The 18,888-nt window shown below is 38.1% G+C and overlaps 1 protein-coding gene across 4 annotated transcripts in view; it reads left to right on the forward strand.

Annotated features, from left to right (window-relative positions):
* The window catches only part of LOC149449887 (myomegalin-like), a 415,368-nt gene that overhangs the window by 198,630 nt on the left and 197,850 nt on the right, over positions 1-18,888 (forward strand). For all 4 annotated transcript variants that reach the window (XM_089692642.1, XM_089692639.1, XM_089692640.1 and 1 more), the window contains one exon: positions 17,711-17,827. In XM_089692642.1, coding sequence (XP_089548768.1) covers positions 17,711-17,827 — 117 coding nt within the window. The remainder of the gene's footprint in view (positions 1-17,710; positions 17,828-18,888) is intronic.

Consider the following 18,888-nt stretch of genomic DNA (forward strand, 5'->3'; position numbering starts at 1 on the left):
TTTCAAAGACCGTCATTCAAGGTTAATAGATGACCTATTATAATAGCATTTAATAGCATTACCGATGGAACATTTTAAATACTAAATACTAACATTTTTAATACTAAACATTTTTGAATACTAATATTTTTAACTGTTTCACACAATTTAAAGGCTTGAAATGTTCATGATCATGCAATGCAACCTGATCATGCAATGCAACCTCGCCTAATATATTTTAACAAAAGTAGGGTAATATATTTCTTTTGTTTGCACTAAAATTAACTTTAGAGTATATTTCACTGAAAATATGTTTGATAAACCGCTGCTCTAAAATCGTGTAAAATGTATTCTTCAGGATCACTGCTTTCAGAATGTATATAATGTTTGGGTGTTTTAAAGGATAAGTTCACCTTTGTGAACATGTTACATGTTCCACCCATTGTTATCACTGGTGCAGCTGCTGCCCAATCAAGCCCCCCTCCCCACACCCAATGACAGCAGTACAGGGAGCTTTCAGTTTTTTAAATCAGTGCAGTCATGTGGGACTCCACCCACGCGGCTGCAGCATTCATTCGCAGAGTTCTGTGAATGAATGAACTACAAATACCAACATCCTTTGCAGATGTTAGCGTGCATTTTTCAATGAACTACCACAAAGTGAACTTACCATTTAACTAATCTTCAGGCCTAAAATGCATATTTTAAAAGAGAAGTATGGGAATGTAAAAAAACAAACAGATATACTCACCTAGGTGCACCGATGGTTCATCTGTCCCTCATCACCTCTAAAACTAAGAATTGAGCGATCAAAGACCAGTGACTGTCAGTGCCATGCTGAGAACCTTAGCCAGGCAGGCATCAAGGCAGATCCCAACATTAAAGTGTTACTAAACCCACAACCCTCTGATCCTCCCCTTCTTGTAATGCCCCCAATCCATCTGCTGATAGAATAGAGCCTTGGGGGCAAGCTGCACATGCTCAGTGTGGTGTGTATTGCTAGATAGTTTTTTTTTCTTTGGTAGAGTGCATGTGATCAGCACAAGACCCATCAGCACTGTCCATACAGAGGGTCAATGGTCCTGCAGTCTCATAGGTCAGTCAGGGGAGAATGAAAACTCCTCCTACAAGCTTTCACCAGTGCTGTGCTGGACACTGATAGAAGTCAGAAGACTGCTCTAACTGCTGATGAGAAAAGGTATTCAGCAGTTTATATTTACTAAAATAATTGCATTTCCATGTTCTGTGTACTGTGGGAGACCAGATATAGTGAATGCAGGGTCCTGGGTTTAGTAACACTTTAAAGTCGGGATTTCTCCTGAAACTGGATCGGCTCAGTGACATCAGCTGATAGCAGACTTTAGCCCGCTGCTCGCTGAAAAAGGGTCACAGGAGGGCAGAATGAAGTGCACTCTTGTGATCCATAGGGGAGAAGTATGGCAAAAAGAGCTCTGGCCCAACTTCTTTAAGTCTTGCAAAGAAAAAAGCCCAAAAATTATGCTGGCAGAAAAAGGGTTTTTGTTTGTATTTTTTTGTTTGTTTAATAATTTTTCGTGTCACATTAAAAAAAAATAACTTTGCAATGCTTTGTGCCAGAATCATAATTTTAGCATAATTTTTTTAACAGAACAACTGAACAGTAAAAAAACAGTATAGCAGCTAGAAGTCAGATTACAATTTTTTTCCTGACTGACAGCTTTTTTTTTTTTAAGGGATTCAGACAGCTGTTAAGCCACTCCATCACTTCAACATGTTGAGGAAGGTGTCGCTCCCCCCTATTCTCCCTCCATGTGTCACATCCATTCACTGATCTTACTTGGGTAGTATAGGTGTGAAAGTGCTTGGTTCTGAGCACTTCTAGGTTTAGAGCTGTCAAACCCTGACCACCATGGCAGAAGAAGAAGCTGATCGAGCACAGTCTGTTGAAGCTCATCAAGTCTTCTGGGCGTGATCAACTTCAACAGAGTGCAGAGGTAATATTAGGGGTCTTATTGACTTCTTCTGTTATCTTTAAGAGAACCTCTTTATAAAGCCTCCACCCCCATGTACACACAGATACAAATGCAAACGTGCATGTCAGGTGCGCACTCAGGAAAAATGATTGAGCCATACATATTTTGTATTGCAACGCACAGTGGAGTAAGAGCAATAATTATAGGACTGTTGTTCACTGTTAACTCGAAACAGTATTGCAGGCTGTGTGTGACACAAAAAAATTGCAATTGCCACTATTTTATTCTACAAGGTCTTTTCTTTTAGTAAAAAATATATTTCAATTAATCTTCAGGAATAAAATGTTCATTTTAAAGTGTGCAAAAATGGTCTCAGTGCAGTGATTGCAATAAAGTAGTTCTAAAGGCTATGCTTATTTTACCTTATGCATTCACAATATTAGGGTAAAAAGTCCCAGCACTTTTACTACCCTCCGGTCCCCAAACACTTGCCTGCTGTCCTTGTCACAGCTGCTGAGTGCAGGATCCATCAGCACCACTTTTCGGCCTTCCTCCATCCTCAACAGACACTGAGGGCAGCAGAGTGATCGGCTTCCAATCAGTCAGTCAAACTGCTGGGAGGGAGGGTAAAGGGATGTAGCTTGCTGGCGCTGTGTGTCTATGAACACAGCTCAGCTAAGGGAGGGAGCACACATAGGAATCTCCTTGACACAGAGCTAGCTAAGCAGACACTCATAAACGAGCGACCTTGGGACCCTCAGCTATAGGAGTAAATGAACATATCAGAAGAAGAGTACTACATATTTTAGTATGAATTCTTATACTGTACCGCGCTCCAATATTATCAACCTTTTGTGATTAACCTTTTTTGGTTGTGTGAATTTCTTAATATACCACCTATAATCCAATCATTACTTACTTCTATGGTGCTTAAATATACAATTATCATAAATTAATTTATAAATATGAATTAGAAAATTATATGTGATTATAACAAATATTAATAAAAAATTAATGAAAAATTGGAATGTCAATTCTATGTGAATAAAATAATAACAAATTAATAAAACATAAAAAAAAAAAAAAAAAAAAAAAAAAAAAAAAAAAAAAAAAAAAGGGAAATGTCAATTATTTTCTTTGAATTTGAGATGGTGTTGTTATTCAATTTAGTTAATGTGATAAGTCTGTGTTGGCAGCTTGAACCTCTCCCTCGTCTCCTCTCTTTGTGCTTTCTTCACTGGCTGCTTTGTTTATTCCTCCATATACGGAACATGCAGAGAAGGGAAAAGAAACATAGTGTCTTATCCGGGATATAAGTGATTTATTGCTCTTTGATCTCCCACTCACATTGTGTAAATGTAAATAACGCTTTGAATACAATGTAACAAGATCCTGCTTCAGACAGCCTGGCTGATGTGTTTGCTTGCAGTAAATATACTCGCCGTTCCTCTGTGGATGCGTGATAACGTCACCGCCCCTCCCCTACGCGTTACGCTACAGGGACTCGTAGCTTCCTCTGGGGGATGTGGATTATCCACATCCCCCAGAGGAAGCTACGAGTCCCTGTAGCGTAACGCGTAGGGGAGGGGCGGTGACGTTATCACGCATCCACAGAGGAACGGCGAGTATATTTACTGCAAGCAAACACATCAGCCAGGCTGTCTGAAGCAGGATCTTGTTACATTGTATTCAAAGCGTTATTTACATTTACACAATGTGAGTGGGAGATCAAAGAGCAATAAATCACTTATATCCCGGATAAGACACTATGTTTCTTTTCCCTTCTCTGCATGTTCCGTATATGGAGGAATAAACAAAGCAGCCAGTGAAGAAAGCACAAAGAGAGGAGACGAGGGAGAGGTTCAAGCTGCCAACACAGACTTATCACATTAACTAAATTGAATAACAACACCATCTCAAATTCAAAGAAAATAATTGACATTTCCCTTTTTTTTTTTTTTTTTTTTTTTTTTTTTATGTTTTATTAATTTGTTATTATTTTATTCACATAGAATTGACATTCCAATTTTTCATTAATTTTTTATTAATATTTGTTATAATCACATATAATTTTCTAATTCATATTTATAAATTAATTTATGATAATTGTATATTTAAGCACCATAGAAGTAAGTAATGATTGGATTATAGGTGGTATATTAAGAAATTCACACAACCAAAAAAGGTTAATCACAAAAGGTTGATAATATTGGAGCGCGGTACAGTATAAGAATTCATAGTTTAATTTCATACACCTAGAGAGGGTGTAATTAGTGCCTGGCGATCCAATATTTAATTAATATTCACTTAAGCACACAATTAACACTAATAATAGAGTAAGTTAACTCCTGGTGGCTCACAAATAACTATTCTACTAAAACTACATATTTTAGGTTTGTGTGGACCTCCTCATTTGAAAAAAAAAAAAAAAGGTTAAATATCACTTTGAAGTGTATGTGAAGCCAAAACGTCTTCTTTTGTTTTGTATAAAATGTGTAAGGATTAGAACCTTTGTCTAGTTGCTGTTGCTGTACGTGTCCCTTCTGGGAAGGCTCACATTAATTATTGGTCCTGGTGATCATTATCTCCAGTACAGAAAGTGGTCAGAAATCCAAGCTTTTTGATCTGTTACAGAAAGAGGGATGAAAGGAAATCTTCCAACTGGTAAACCTGTCTGATGAAAATTATCTAAGATCAGAAACACTTGCACTGATCAGCTCACTGATTCAAGGAACACAATAATAGACAACACAGAGCTGTGTTCAGCGACAGGCTTGCTGTTTTTTTCATTCCCTGCTAAGCAAACAAACACACTAACAAGATCCCTTAGTAAAAACAGCACACAGTAAACACATTAACTCTTGTTAGGCACACAGTTAACCCCTTCCCAGTCAGTGTCATTAGTACAGTGACAGTGTATAATATTAGCAGTGATCACTGTATTAGTGTCACTTGGTATCTTAGTGTCAGTTGGCCAGCTCCCAAAAAGTGTCAGCGTCAAATTGCCCGCTGCATTATCACAATCACAATCCAGCTATAAGTCTCTGATCACCATCAATACTAGTATTTAAAAAATAAATAAAAATTCCAGTATCTATATCAACAATTCTAGATGCTATAACTTTCATGAAAACCAACAAAAGAAAAAGGGTTTCAAGGGTGACCTACTGGTATTTGTATTTAAGTAGTCAATAATCCAGATATAATTATATAAAACATCATTACAATTTTTATTCAACAAGATATAAAAACAAAGTACATAAAATACAAAAGTGAATGGATCATGGGAGGGGCTCCGGGGAGGGGCCCCACAGTGGCATGGATTAGGAGCTCCCATACCCACCGAAAGAACGGTGCACATCTGGCACCCCCTGCCCACCCACCTGAGTAACTGTCAGGAGGCTCTGAAGCGGGGGAGCCCAGTGGCAGACCAAGGGGCAGAGCAGAGCAGGGTCACGTGCTGCGGTCGCTGGTTACTGTCGGAGGAGAGACCCGGCGAAGAAGCGGAGGAAACAGAGGAGGTCAGGTGATCGTTCAGGTGATGGGGCAGAGAACCGGGGAGCATGGGAACTGAACGCCGGAGGGAGCAGCACAAATCCTCCCTGCACTATCCCTAAACGGGCCATTGGCTCAGCCCCTGAACATTGAAGTCAATCCAATGCTGATAAGCGGAGCCTGGACCAGTGACAGCGGCAGAAAGTGGCACAGGGAAGTGTGCTACAGAGCCAGTCACAGGGCACAGGACATGAGGAGGAGACCGGGGGAGGAGACTGTTGGCCCTGGGAGCCCCCTTACACAAGGACGACCCAGCAACCAATGAACAGAGAGGGTGATTAGCAAACAGGGATGGGTGAGTGGTTGTGGGAGGCGATAAATCCCCAATATTGACTGTTTGATTACCTGTGCACTATAGTGGAGGCCCGGGGAAACCGAGGATGCAGTGCTAGTGTTTGGGGACCCCCAGAAGAAGTGGATGGGACAGTGTACTCAGGATCAAAGCTGAAAAGAGAACTTGTATTTAGCACCAAAACCCCATTCACCCTGACAATTCTGAGAACTATGAAGAGTAGATCTGTTAAGGGAGGGGGAGCGAAAACCTCTCAATCGAATTTAAATACAAGTACAATAAAAAAACTGCTACATGCCTTTACAGGAGCAAAGCCCAGAGGATCTAACGCAAGAAAGACATGGAGAGGAAAATTAAACAGAAGGTCAGGGGAGATTGTCTTTCAAGGTATCTGACAGAGATCAGTTGAAAGAGATGTCAAAATCTGAAAGTGAAAGAGGGAAAAAAAGTATGGAGGAGCAAGAAGTAAGGCTACAAATGCCCACAAAAGCAGAAATCGCAGATATGTTTGTAAAATTAGAAAACTCCATAAAAAGCGAAATGGCGATTTTACACATCTAAATGGGACAAGTTCTATCATGTGTAGAGGAAACAGAATGGATAGTGGAGAAACAAACACAAGTAATTAATAAACTAGAAAAACAAGTAGAGGTTATGAAAAAAGAACAGAGACTGTTGTCCTATAAACTAGAGGATCAGGAAAACAGAGACAGCAGGAATAACTTAAGGATTAAAGGGCCTACTAGAAATATCTCAAGAAGAAGATCTAAGGGACACGATGAGAAGATTGTTTAACCCAGTAATGAGAAGGGGAGAGACAGAACATCTGAAAATAGAAAGTGCACAGGTTAAGAAGACCACAAAAAATTGCATTAGATATTCCCAGGGACGTGATAGTAAGGTTCCACCACTATGAAGAGAGAGAAATCATTTGGAAAAAGCTATGTGGGATGCCAGATATAAAGTATGGAGAGACAAAAGTGCAAATTTGTGCAGATATAGCACAGGAGACACTTGCAAGAAGATCTTTGAACTTTGAAACCATTATTAGATCAGATGAAGAGTAAAAATATCCGTTACAACTGGGGTTTCCCGGCATGCCTGATCGGGTGGAAGGATGGGAAATCAGTGAAGCTGAGATTCCCGGAAGACCTAAATGACTTCTGTGAAAAATTAGAATTACAGATGTTAGATATCAAGGGATGGTCTGTTGCCAGCGTCAGACCAAATATGCGACATCGGGGTCTGATGGGGTGTGCATGCTTGGAGTCTTACCCAGAAGGAATCAACTGGGATTGTAGGCGACAATTGATTCAAGGACCAAAAAAAGGTCTGTGGGGATCTTGGTGGGAGGGAAGGGGGCGAGGGAGGGATGGGGGGTGGGGGGGGAGAGAAGGAGGGGAAAAAGGGTAGATCTTCTGATCTTTTCTTATGAAAATCAGTATATTTTTACCCCTACAAAGGTTATATAGAGGAAAACAGTTAAACAGGATGATGAAATATGGTTAACTTTATGACATATAATGTAAAAGGATGAAAAAGACATAAGGTGTTAAGGGAAATACATCAACGATCTATGGAAGTGCTGTTTCTTCAAGAGACACATATATCTCTGGACTCAAATATTAAGCTATATTCTAGATACTTCCCAACCTGGTACTATGTGGATTCTCCAGTTCGACAGGCAAAGGGTGTACTGATAGGGTTCGGAAAAAATATAAATTTCGCTCTAGATGAAAAGCTGGTAGACCCAGAAGGCCGATACTTATTTGTAAGAGGAAAACTGCAGGGCAGAGTGTACACTAGCAAATATGTATTACTCTAATAAAAACCCGGTGATATATTTGGATTTTAGCAAAACTAATGGGTTTCAAAAGGGGTAGTATGATTGTGGCAGGTGATTTTAATTTTTGCATGGACCCAGGGATGGATGCCTCATTGCGCGCCCGGAGAGAGGGAGATAGGAGTCTAAAGAACCTTAAAAAAAAGTTATATTACTGCCAACTGATGGATGTTTGGAGGGTCAAACACCCAAAGGAAAGAGACTATACCTTCTTCACTGCGGCGCACAGGATGTATTCAAGATTGGATTACATATGGATTGAACATAGACTCTTGGAGTCCTTGATGAAAACTAAGATAGAAGTAATATCTATATCGAACCATGCCCCTGTCAAAATGAGACTACAGTTTGGAAGGGAACAGAATAAAATAAATATGTGGCGATTAAATGAGTCTATATTACAAAATCCGGAAGTAGAAGAAAGAGTAAAGCAGGAAATAGGGACTCTATCGCCACGATATGGGAAGTACATAAAGCCTATATTAGGGGCATATTGATTGCAATAGGGGCGGAGATAAAGAAAGAGTGGGGAAAAAGAATTAGGATAATTACTGAAGAACTATATCAGCTGGAACAATTACATAAGAAGAAAATAACCACAGAATTACAACAAGAGACAATATTAACAAGAGAGCAGTTAAAGGAACTTATAAACAGGAAATAAGGAAGATTCTTAACAGGGTTTTGAAGGAAAGCTATCGCTGGGGGAACAAACCAGGAAAATATTTGATGAAGCAATTGAGGGAAAAGAAATCAAGGAATTTTATAGATAAAATAAAAAATTAAAAGGTGAAATGGTTTACTCAACCACTGATATCGCTAACACATTCCAGAGGTACTATAGCGCTTTATATGGAATAGAAGGAAAGAACCAGAAGGAATCAGAGGAGGAGAGGAAGAAGAGGCATATTTACCTGAGAGATGCCGGTCTACCTTGAGTGGATAAAACTAGATTAGCAGCTTTAGATAACTCAATATCAATAGAAGAAGTCAACTTAGCATTAAAAAGTACAGTGATAGGAAAGAGCCCCGGATCTGATGGGTTTACCATAAGATATTATAAGAAGTTCAAAGAAAGTCTAGACCCTAAACCGTGCTTATATATGAATGCACTAGGAGACGAGACAAAGATGAGGGAGGAATTGTTACAGGCATATATCACAGTGGTACCCAAGGAGGGGAAGGATTGGTCTCAGTGCACCAGCTATAGACCTATATCTTTGTTGAATACTGACACAAAACTGTACGTGAAGATGTTAGCTACCATGATGAAAGTGTTAATGGCGGACTGAATACACTTAGACCAAGTGGGTTTTATTCCGGATAGAGAGGGTAAGGACAGCGATCTCAGAACATTGTTTATACTGCAGAAGAATGAAAGCAGAGAAGAGCCGGCAATGGTTTTGTCGGTTGACACTGAAAAAGCGTTTGACAGAGCAGATTGGGGATTTGTGTTCGATACATTGAGAACGTTAGGAATAGGACCCAGAATTATACAGTGTATTAAAGAGTCATATAAGAGACCTTCAGCTGCAGTGAAGGTAAATGGTTCATTATCAAAATTCTTTAGGCTGTATAACGGAACAAGACAAGGATGTCCTTTGTCCCCTTTGTTGTTTATAATATATCTAGAACCGCTATTAGCAACTGTCAGAAATAGCGTAGATATCAGGGGAATGTGGACAGGGAACATTGAACAGAAAGTTTACATCAAAAACCCCAGATTAACATTACAGAATTTAATGAGAAAATTGAAGGAATATGGAGAACTATCTAATCTGAAAATTAACCCTCAGAAATTGAAATATTAAATATAAATGTTTCAAAGGCTGAGAAACAAATTTTACAAAAATAGTTCCCCTTTAAATGGAGAGAGAAAGAACTGAAATACTTGGGAATAAAACTAACATCGCCCATAAAAAATCTGTATCAGGCAAATTTTATCCCATTAATAAATGAGATAAAGAAGGAACTGAGAAAGGCCGCTACAGGAAAGCTGTCTTGGATGGGACAGATAAATATAATCAAGATGATTATAGTACCAAAAGTGTTATATACATTTAATATGCTTCCAATACATCTCACGGGATTCTTTCTTCAGGGTTCTAAAGAAAATTATACTTAGGTAAATGTGGACTAACAAAAAACCAAGAGTCAAGTATGAAGTGCTGTGCAGCAATAAAAAGAAAGGGGGATTAAATATGCCAGACTTTAGGATACTATAATTCGGTGTTATTATCACGGATTGTAGATTGGACACACAATATACAGGGGAGAAGCTGAATAAAAGTAGAAAGTGCCATTAGCACGGCACCGTTAGAAAAGTTTATTTGGATTCCACAGGAATTTTGTACATGGGCCGAGGACACAAGCACTTTGACACAGAATGTATTTAGGATTTGGGATGGAAAGCATAAGTAGAAGGGCTGAAAATTTAATTCACTGTCAATTCCATTGGTGGGAACTAGGTTTTTCCCGCCAGGGAATTACAATATTTCAGGGAAATGGATTACGGATAAAAAGGCATGTTTAAAGGATATTGTGGAGTTTTATGTTCTTTTCACGAGTTGAAGAAGAAGTAAATATTTTCTAAACTGGATGAGTGGCGGTATTGCCAAATAAGACATTTTGTTGCAAAGCTCCCACAACCACTAAGGAATGAGGATGAAATGTATCAGAAACATATTACCTCAAGGATATATAGAATACTTACTGAAATAGACGGACCAGCATCACAAAATTGGGAAATGGAGCTTGGAACAAAACTGAATGAGCAACAGAAAAATAAAATGTTTCATTTGACACATGGGGCGGTAAATATGAATATAGTTGAAATGAATTATAAGTGCCTAGTAAGATGGTATATTACACCCAACCTGATGCATAAACTGAGACCAGAAGTCGCACCCAAATGTTGGAGGGGTTGTGGGAGCAAGGTACGATGGCACATATCTGGTGGGATTGTCCCAAAATACAAGATTTCTGGAGGGAGATAACGCAATATATACAAGAGATCCAGAAGATTAGTATACCGATAGACCCATGGGATTGTTTAATTTATAAATCAAAGATCTTGGTGAAGCAATATAAAAATACAATCTTGCTGCATCTTTTAAGTGCAGCCAAAAGCCTTATCCCTAAATATTGGCAAACATCAGAATCCCCAAAAATTAAAGACTGGATAGATAGGGTGAAGTATATATATATATATATATATATATATATATATACCGTATTTTCCGGCGTATAAGACGACTGGGCGTATAAGACGACCCCCCTACTTTTCCTGTTAAAATGTAGTGTTTGGGCTATACTCGCCGTATAAGACTACCCCACTTCCAATGCACACCAGTGGGAAGAATCGTGCCCCATCATTAGTATCAGTGGGAGGAATAGTGTCCAGTCATTGGTGTCAGTGGCAGGAATAGCACCCCATCATTGGTGTCAGTGGGAGGAATAGCACCCCATCATTGGTGTCAGTGGGAGGAATAGCACCCCATCATTGGTGTCAGTGGGAGGAATAGCACCCCATCATTGGTGTCAGTGGGAGGAATAGTGTCCCATCATTGGTGTCAGTGGGAGGAATAGCACCCCATCATTGGTGTCAGTGGGAGAAATAGCACCCCATCATTGGCGTCAGTGGGAGGAATAGCACCCCATCATTGGTGTCAGTGGGAGGAATAGTGTCCCATCATTGGTGTCAGTGGGAGGAATAGCACCCCATCATTGGTGTCAGTGGGAGGAATAGCCTGTACTTAGTTTCACTTCTGTTGGAAGGGGGGGGCGGCGGCGGCACCGCACCGCCCCCCTAACAAGTGTCAGCATGCCGTATACCGGCGTATAAGACGACCCCCGACTTTTGAGAAGATTTTCAAGGGTCAAAAAGTCGTCTTATACGCCGGAAAATACGGTATATATATATATATATAAGAATTGTATCATATAGATGAGGATAAAATGGAAACATTTAAGAAGACCTGGAAGGGATGGTACAATTTCAAAAAATCAAAAAGATTTCTACAAGAAGTTGGAGGATAAGGGAAAAAAGAAAATAAACAAGAACCTGAAAAAGAAAGGAAAGATAGCGGAAAAGAAAAGGAGGGGAAACAGTGAGATAGATCAACAAATGAAGAAAAAGAAGTGAATGGAAGGAATAAGAGGACAGAGGGGAGGGAGGTGGGAAGGTTAATATTGGGATGGGGATTGTAATTAAATCTGGAATATTTATATTGTATGCTGTTGATTTAAATTGGATTTGTATAAAAAAGAAAAAAAAATCAATAAAGATATAATAACAAAAAAAAAAGTGAATGGATCGTAATTTAATATTACACCTGTTGGCGATAATGTTACACTTGTTGTTAGCGATAATAACACGTTTCGCGGCAACAACCACTTCTTCAGATTATTGCACTCAAATGTGACAAAAATTGGTAGCATCTCTATAAATGAAGAAAATACATGCATAAGTAATATAACATAAATGATCAAAACATCAACTGGCCCATAGGAAGAGAAAAGTGGATATACAACCCACACAAAAAAAAAGTTACAAAATCTCAGGATGTAGTCACTTCCATCTAGGTCATGGGGAGGCATGCCGCAGAGACCACAGATAGGCAGCGATGGGCACTATATCATCAATTCTCTAATGTCAATACATATGTAATGGATACATCTATAAGAATTATGAATAGATGAGATAGGGTCATTCAAAAATACTGAATATATGTAGATTACACTTCCCAGTCTACGATATACTTACTCCAAATTTGCAATATAGCTCAGAGTGGGAGACTTTTATGTCAAAAAACCACAACCCTAGCCAAGATAGAGATGGAATACATACATCTGGTAGAGTGATATTATAAGAGGGCAGACTTCAATAACCAGGGGAGGCTTAAAAGTCTCATGTGATTTCAAATAGCCTCTCTGAAAAGATCAAATAAAACAAAAAGAGAGGACACTCAATAATATACTCTATTATATTACCATAAAAATCCAAAACAAACTCATATCGGTATGGAGCCCCTACCACTTCTGGTGTAATATATCGCTGAAAACCTGCCACTGTTCTAGAGCATGTGCTGCCAGAGATGAAGAGAGAGACATCCCAACTAATAGCCCATCTTATAGTCCTTGCGCCTCCCAAGGAACCGCCCAAAAATTAACCAACCTCAAATTACCCACCAATAAAATATTTAGTGGCCATTAGGAGGCCAGAAGAAAGGGTGATCCATGGCGGGCCTGCCAACAGGTGATACAAATGCCAATAACTGAAGAATAAAACACATCAAAAGACCACCTTTACCTTGTCGCCATAACTCAAACACGTGGACCAAACAGACTCAGAACCAAAGATGGCTGCCACACTGGAAATGATGTCAATGCACATGCGTGTGATGACGTCATGACGCACACATGCAATAACACAATGACGCACGCGCTTCAAAATCAGTATAGCAAGGGGAAACCTCCCATAAATAGTGCTCCACCTAGTACGCAGACATCAGAAAGGCGGTAAACATGTCCATTAACTATGATCAAATACAAATGTCAAAGGCTCATAAATCCAAAGGGAACATAGTCCACATAGAGGCAAGTCATCCTAAGTAAACACCTAAATTAAGACAAACCAACAATGAACCAAAGTAAATGAAAACAACACAAGGTAGCAACAAATCAAAGCAAAACAGCAACAACCAAAACAAAGCAAAACAACAACAAACCAAAACAGAACAGCAACAAACCAAAATGAGAACACAAAAAACAACAACAACAAAAAAAAAAGGGATTGGTGTTGATCTCCACCATCTCAAATCTAAAGGCTCACAATCTCCAAAGGTATATCAGCAAAGGATTTTTATCTTTTACTTCACCATTGGTTGATTATCCCCAAAATGGAGAAAAGGACAGACACATCCTGTGTCAAAATGAAGCAAAGCTTATGGAATTATTTAATCCAGGAAGGGCAGTGGCATTTAATCTATAAATCCACCTCACCTCTATTTGTAATATGCGTTGGTCAAAGTCCCCCTATGGATGTGGGGGTGTATTTGGGCCAAGGCAAAAAATTGTAATGAATCGATTTGATAGAAATGTCGTTCAGTGAAATGTCACCCAATAGGGCTTTACAAGGTTTCTCCCTTTATATCTACTACATGATCTTTGATATGTTGCTAGAATTTTCTGAGAGTCTTGCCTACATAAAAGGCATCACAGGCATATGTCAGAAGGTAAACTACCTCTATTGTGTCACAGTTAACAAAGTGTTGTGTTCGAAATTGAATGCCCCTTGGCAGTATTCTGTCGTCAGTTAACTGTATATATCTACAGAAATCACAGTTGCGCACTTATATGTTCCCTTAGGTCTTGTTCTACATGGACCTCAACCTTTCAACCTATCAAAATGGTTCTGTGCCAAAATATCTCTTAAAGAACGTCCACATCTGAAAGTCAGGCATGGACAGTCATCTACAAAATGTTTAATATTTGTATCATTTACCAGCATTTACCAGCATTTACCAGCAGATGCCAATGTTTCTGCAGGATCTCCATGTGCCTCACTTTGATTGTTAAACTGTAAAATAGGTCTAATTTTAACTTTTTCTTGTGGATGGTCACCCTGCAATAAGAGAAGTTCCCAAGGGCTTGCCTTGGCTCTGTGGTATGCTCGTTTGAGGGTTTTTGTGGTGCGTCCACATCTGAGAAACCTATCTCGCAACAATTTAGCTTGTGCTTCTAAATATGATTCACTAGAACAATTTCTATGTACTCGTAAATATTGGCCTAGTGGGATGCCCCTAATCACGTTTTGGGTGTGCATACTCAGCATGTAGCAGAGAGTTGCCTGCAGTATCCTTTTTAAAAAGGTCAGTAAAAATCTTGCCATCCAGATCTTTATGAATAGTTAGAGTTTTCATAATTCATCTCTACCTTTCTTGGATCTACTGTAAGTAAATTGGAGATTCCATTCATTGATGTTCCATCAATTAACAAACTCAATCAATAAATCTTGAGATCCTGTCCATAATATCAATACATCATCAGTATATCTTCTCCATAGAGATACATGTTGAAGGTACTGTTTTTTTGGTTGTTGTTTTGTTTTTTAATTTTTAGTCTTTTTTTTGTTTATATAATAAAAAATAAATATCCCAGTGGTGATCAAATACCACCAAAAAAAAGCTTTATTTGTGTGAAAAGAATTATATAAATTTCATTTGGGTACAGAATTGCATGACTGTGCAATTGTCAGTTAAAGTAGCGCAGTACCGCATAGCAAAAATAGGCCTGGTCAGGAAGAGGGTAAAATCTTCCGGAAGTCAAGTGGATAAAGTCCATCAGTGGTGTCAATATTAGAATCCACAATTTGCTTGTAAAAGTCCAAGTCCTATTACTCACCGCAAACTGCAAAATAATACTACAATACAACTGCAATTTGTGAAAAATCACCCAGTGACCTTCACTTATTGGATAAGAGTTTCATCTAGCAAAATTGTCAATGATCAGTACCTTTTTGGGAAGTTGTCATATACACAATACAATCCTTGGCTGATTTATTCACATCGGTAGGTAATTCATGCAGCCATTAATGGATGATTTAGGTGAAGGTCACTGGGTGATTTTTCACAAATTGCAGTTGTGTTTCCCTATTATTTTGCACTTTGCAAAGAATAATAGGACTTTTACAAGCAAATTGTGTATTCTAATATTGACAGTATCGACAGATTTTATAAAAAAAAATATTTATATTACACTAAAATTTTGCATTTTGTAGTGAGCAATAGGACTTTGATTATTGCTAGTAACACAGTAGATCATAATATTTGGACACTAATATTGACACTATTGATGGAATTTATGAGTTTCGATGGTTTTACTTTATTATTTACTATAAGATTGATGTGAGATTTACTTATTTTTATTGAACTTTGCACATCACTTTGATTAGTTTGAATAGTTTGCTAGCGTGGTCACAATTTAATCATTGTATATTCACATACCTTTGGAGATCACAGGTGACTGCTGCTATATTAAAAAAATAAATAAATAGTTTGCATCTGTGGCGCTTATTGTAACTTACCATTCCCTACTGAATCCAAAAATCAGGCAAAGCTTTAACCATACCCTGCTGTATCTGAAACTGGCTGGAATTTGGGCTTTTAGGCTGCATGCACATTGGCTTAAAAAAGTGCTGCTCCTAGAGGAGTTTAGTGTTTTGCCTGAGGAAGCAACTAATGTTATCCTATGTCCATGCACATTAGGTAGTCTCAAGGCATTTTATAAGATCAGCATTTAGAGGCATAAAAAAAGCCCTTCCGTTTTGCATTTTTGAGAGCTGTTTTCTGGCAGAAAAAATTGCTAAATGCTAGTACAAAAAATACTCAAAATTAGCATTTTTCTGCCAAGAGCACTGAAGCCAGTGTGCATGAAGTCTAAAGTTGTGAAGTCAAACCTTTTTTTAGTTTTGGAGAGAATTTGGGTTAAAACCTCTGTCTATGACCCCCCTCACTGATAATATTCAAACTGGTGGCCACTGCCTCCAGTACAGAAAGTGATGAGAAAGCCTAAATGTTTGCGTTGTCACAGGAACAGGAGGTGAAAGGACATTTTCCAATGGGTAAGCCTGTTCTGGTGACCGCTGTCTGAAATATCCCTCGCTTTGGAAGGGTCATACCATTTTATATGCATTTACAGCACCAAAAATGCATAAGGATGAGCAGAACCTTCTGACCCTTTAACCCCTTTCCCCAGTCTTCACGACATAATATTTCTGGATACCTAAAAAATTATTAAAGATGCTTCCCCTATACTGTAAATTTCAATCTTTTTTTATTTATTATTTAAAATTTCTTTAGTTAAAATTTTCGGTACAGCTAGGAAATCATGTAACACCTACTTATGCTGCAATAATAAAATGTTCAGTTTATTTATTTATGTCAGTTTATTTCAAGAATTAATTTCCTGAGAGATATAATAAATTAGCTTTTGATATGACAAGCACTGCGTCTGGCAAGGTTAGCATCTTAATGTAAAGGCCTTGCAACACATTGACAACTCCATACTATGTTGAAGGCAACAAAAAAATAATTTTCAGATTGATGTAGAGGAATAATGCATTGATACAGACTTTATAGAAAACCAAAAGCACGGGTTCACACTAGATCTGACTTTGAAATCCTGTGACTTCACTTGAAGTTGCACAATTTCAAAATCAGATGTCTGTCCAACTTTAGGTGTGAGTTGGAAGACATCTGTGCAACTTCATGCACAGATTTCTATGCAAGTTGCACCTGAAATTGCAAAAAGTAGTGCAGGAACTACTTTCAAAATTGGTGAGACTCCAACAAAGTCAGTGTCGCACCAATTAGAGAGGTTCCATTGCCGATCATAGGGTGCAACTAAAAATCACATGACAAGTTGCATCAGTGTGAATGGGGGGCAAACTGTCTGCATTTTTTTTATCAGAAAACAGAATGTACATAAATTGATAGGACATCTGATAAACCTGGTTCTTGCTAAACATTTACCCAAATTTAAAAATTCATCACATGTATTCCTGGATCATGTAATGATAGCTGCTATATGCTAAATATTATTATTAATAATATAATAAAATATTCCATGGGAAAAATCAACATGTATCATGTATAGGATCTAAATCACAAAATGTGGGTTTCACTTGCTCCATATATTTCACTCGATTATATTGCAATCTTACACATTTGCGTTTTGTTTCTTTATAACATTTGGAACTTCTGCTCGTATCAGCCTACTGTCAATTTCTTGTTTTTTGTGGCCCCTAATTCTGCAATGTTCATAGGACTCAATTATGTTATCCAATTTATCTGTGTCATTATGTAATACCTGCCAAGTTTTTAGTCCATGTCCTTTTGATCTTCTCCCCATGCAAACACTCCTGTTTTTATTCTATGACTGATGCCTTGGAAATTGTGACATTTGTCAACTTAAAATGCTATCCGCTTTAATTCGTGATGTTTCCTTACAGTCTGAAATAGTTTACTGTGTTATTTAGGTTGAAGTTACAATAATATTAAAATTATAGCAAAAATCTTGTTTAAACAGCTAGAAGTGTCGGCTCTTCAGTCTATCATCATGAAACAAAATGAACAATTGCGGGATCAGGCAGCTGATATAGATACTTGCAGTAGAAACATTCAGATAAAAGAAGACTTAATTAAGGTAATTTGTACAGAACGTTAAGTTTTCATTCTTTGATATCCAAAAGTTGACATACCTGCTTTTCAGGTTAGCATTTACCATTCTTACCTAAAATGAATAACAAAGATGGCTTTTGATCTATAAAATGCGTGTTCATAGATTATTTATGATAGCAATGATACATTTATTTATTACAGGTACTTGTACAGCTCTGGATCAAATCCCCTGCATAATTAAAACAATTAAAAATAAATACAATACATCATATAAAATAAACAATAATCATACTATTAATTCTGTATTGAGTTACAGAAATAGATATACTGTCAAACAATATATATTCAACCTCTTCTTTCCTTTTTACAGCAGTTTTGCAGGATGTCTAGAAATTTCTTTGTAGTCCTGTAAGGGATAAAGTTAAATCCAAAGAACATATACCACTCAGGCAAACAATCCAGATCAATCCACGATAGGTGCAGGCTCTGGCTCGCCACCACACACGAAGCAACAGGAAGAAGGATCAGCCGCACACCGGAGGATTGATGAATATAGTGTATATTATTTGATCCAAAGGACACACAAAACACCAGGACATGAATACAGGACCTTTTTTAAACGCATTTCACACGATCTCGTGCTTAATCATAAACCAGCACGAGATGTGAAACGCTTTAACAGGTCCTGTATTCATGTCCTGGTGTTTTGTGTGTCCTATGGATCAAATAATATACACTATATTCATCAATTCTCCGGTGTGCGGCTGACCCTTCTTCCTGTTGTAGGGACATCGTTAAACCTAATGAACTCAGTAATAATCATTCCGTAACATACCTGGCAGGGCCCATACCATCTTTTCCTCTGCAATGAATGTCTGTGTGAGGACACTTGTGATGTGCGGTGCGGTAGCATAGAGCACTGGAATGTTAACAGCTGTATGTAGAGAAAAATAATTTACAAATTGTAACATGCAGGGATACCTTCGCTTTTGCACAAGATGCCAATCTAAATTTTGTGTTAATGGTTCTGTAATTATTTATACAGATCCTTTTTATCTGTTTGCATTGCAAGTAACACTGAAATAA

This window comes from Staurois parvus, unplaced genomic scaffold (genome assembly GCF_062004578.1).
Source record: "Staurois parvus isolate SC_StPar_1 unplaced genomic scaffold, SC_StPar_1.0 ptg000597l, whole genome shotgun sequence".
Classification (NCBI taxonomy): Eukaryota; Metazoa; Chordata; class Amphibia; order Anura; family Ranidae; genus Staurois; species Staurois parvus.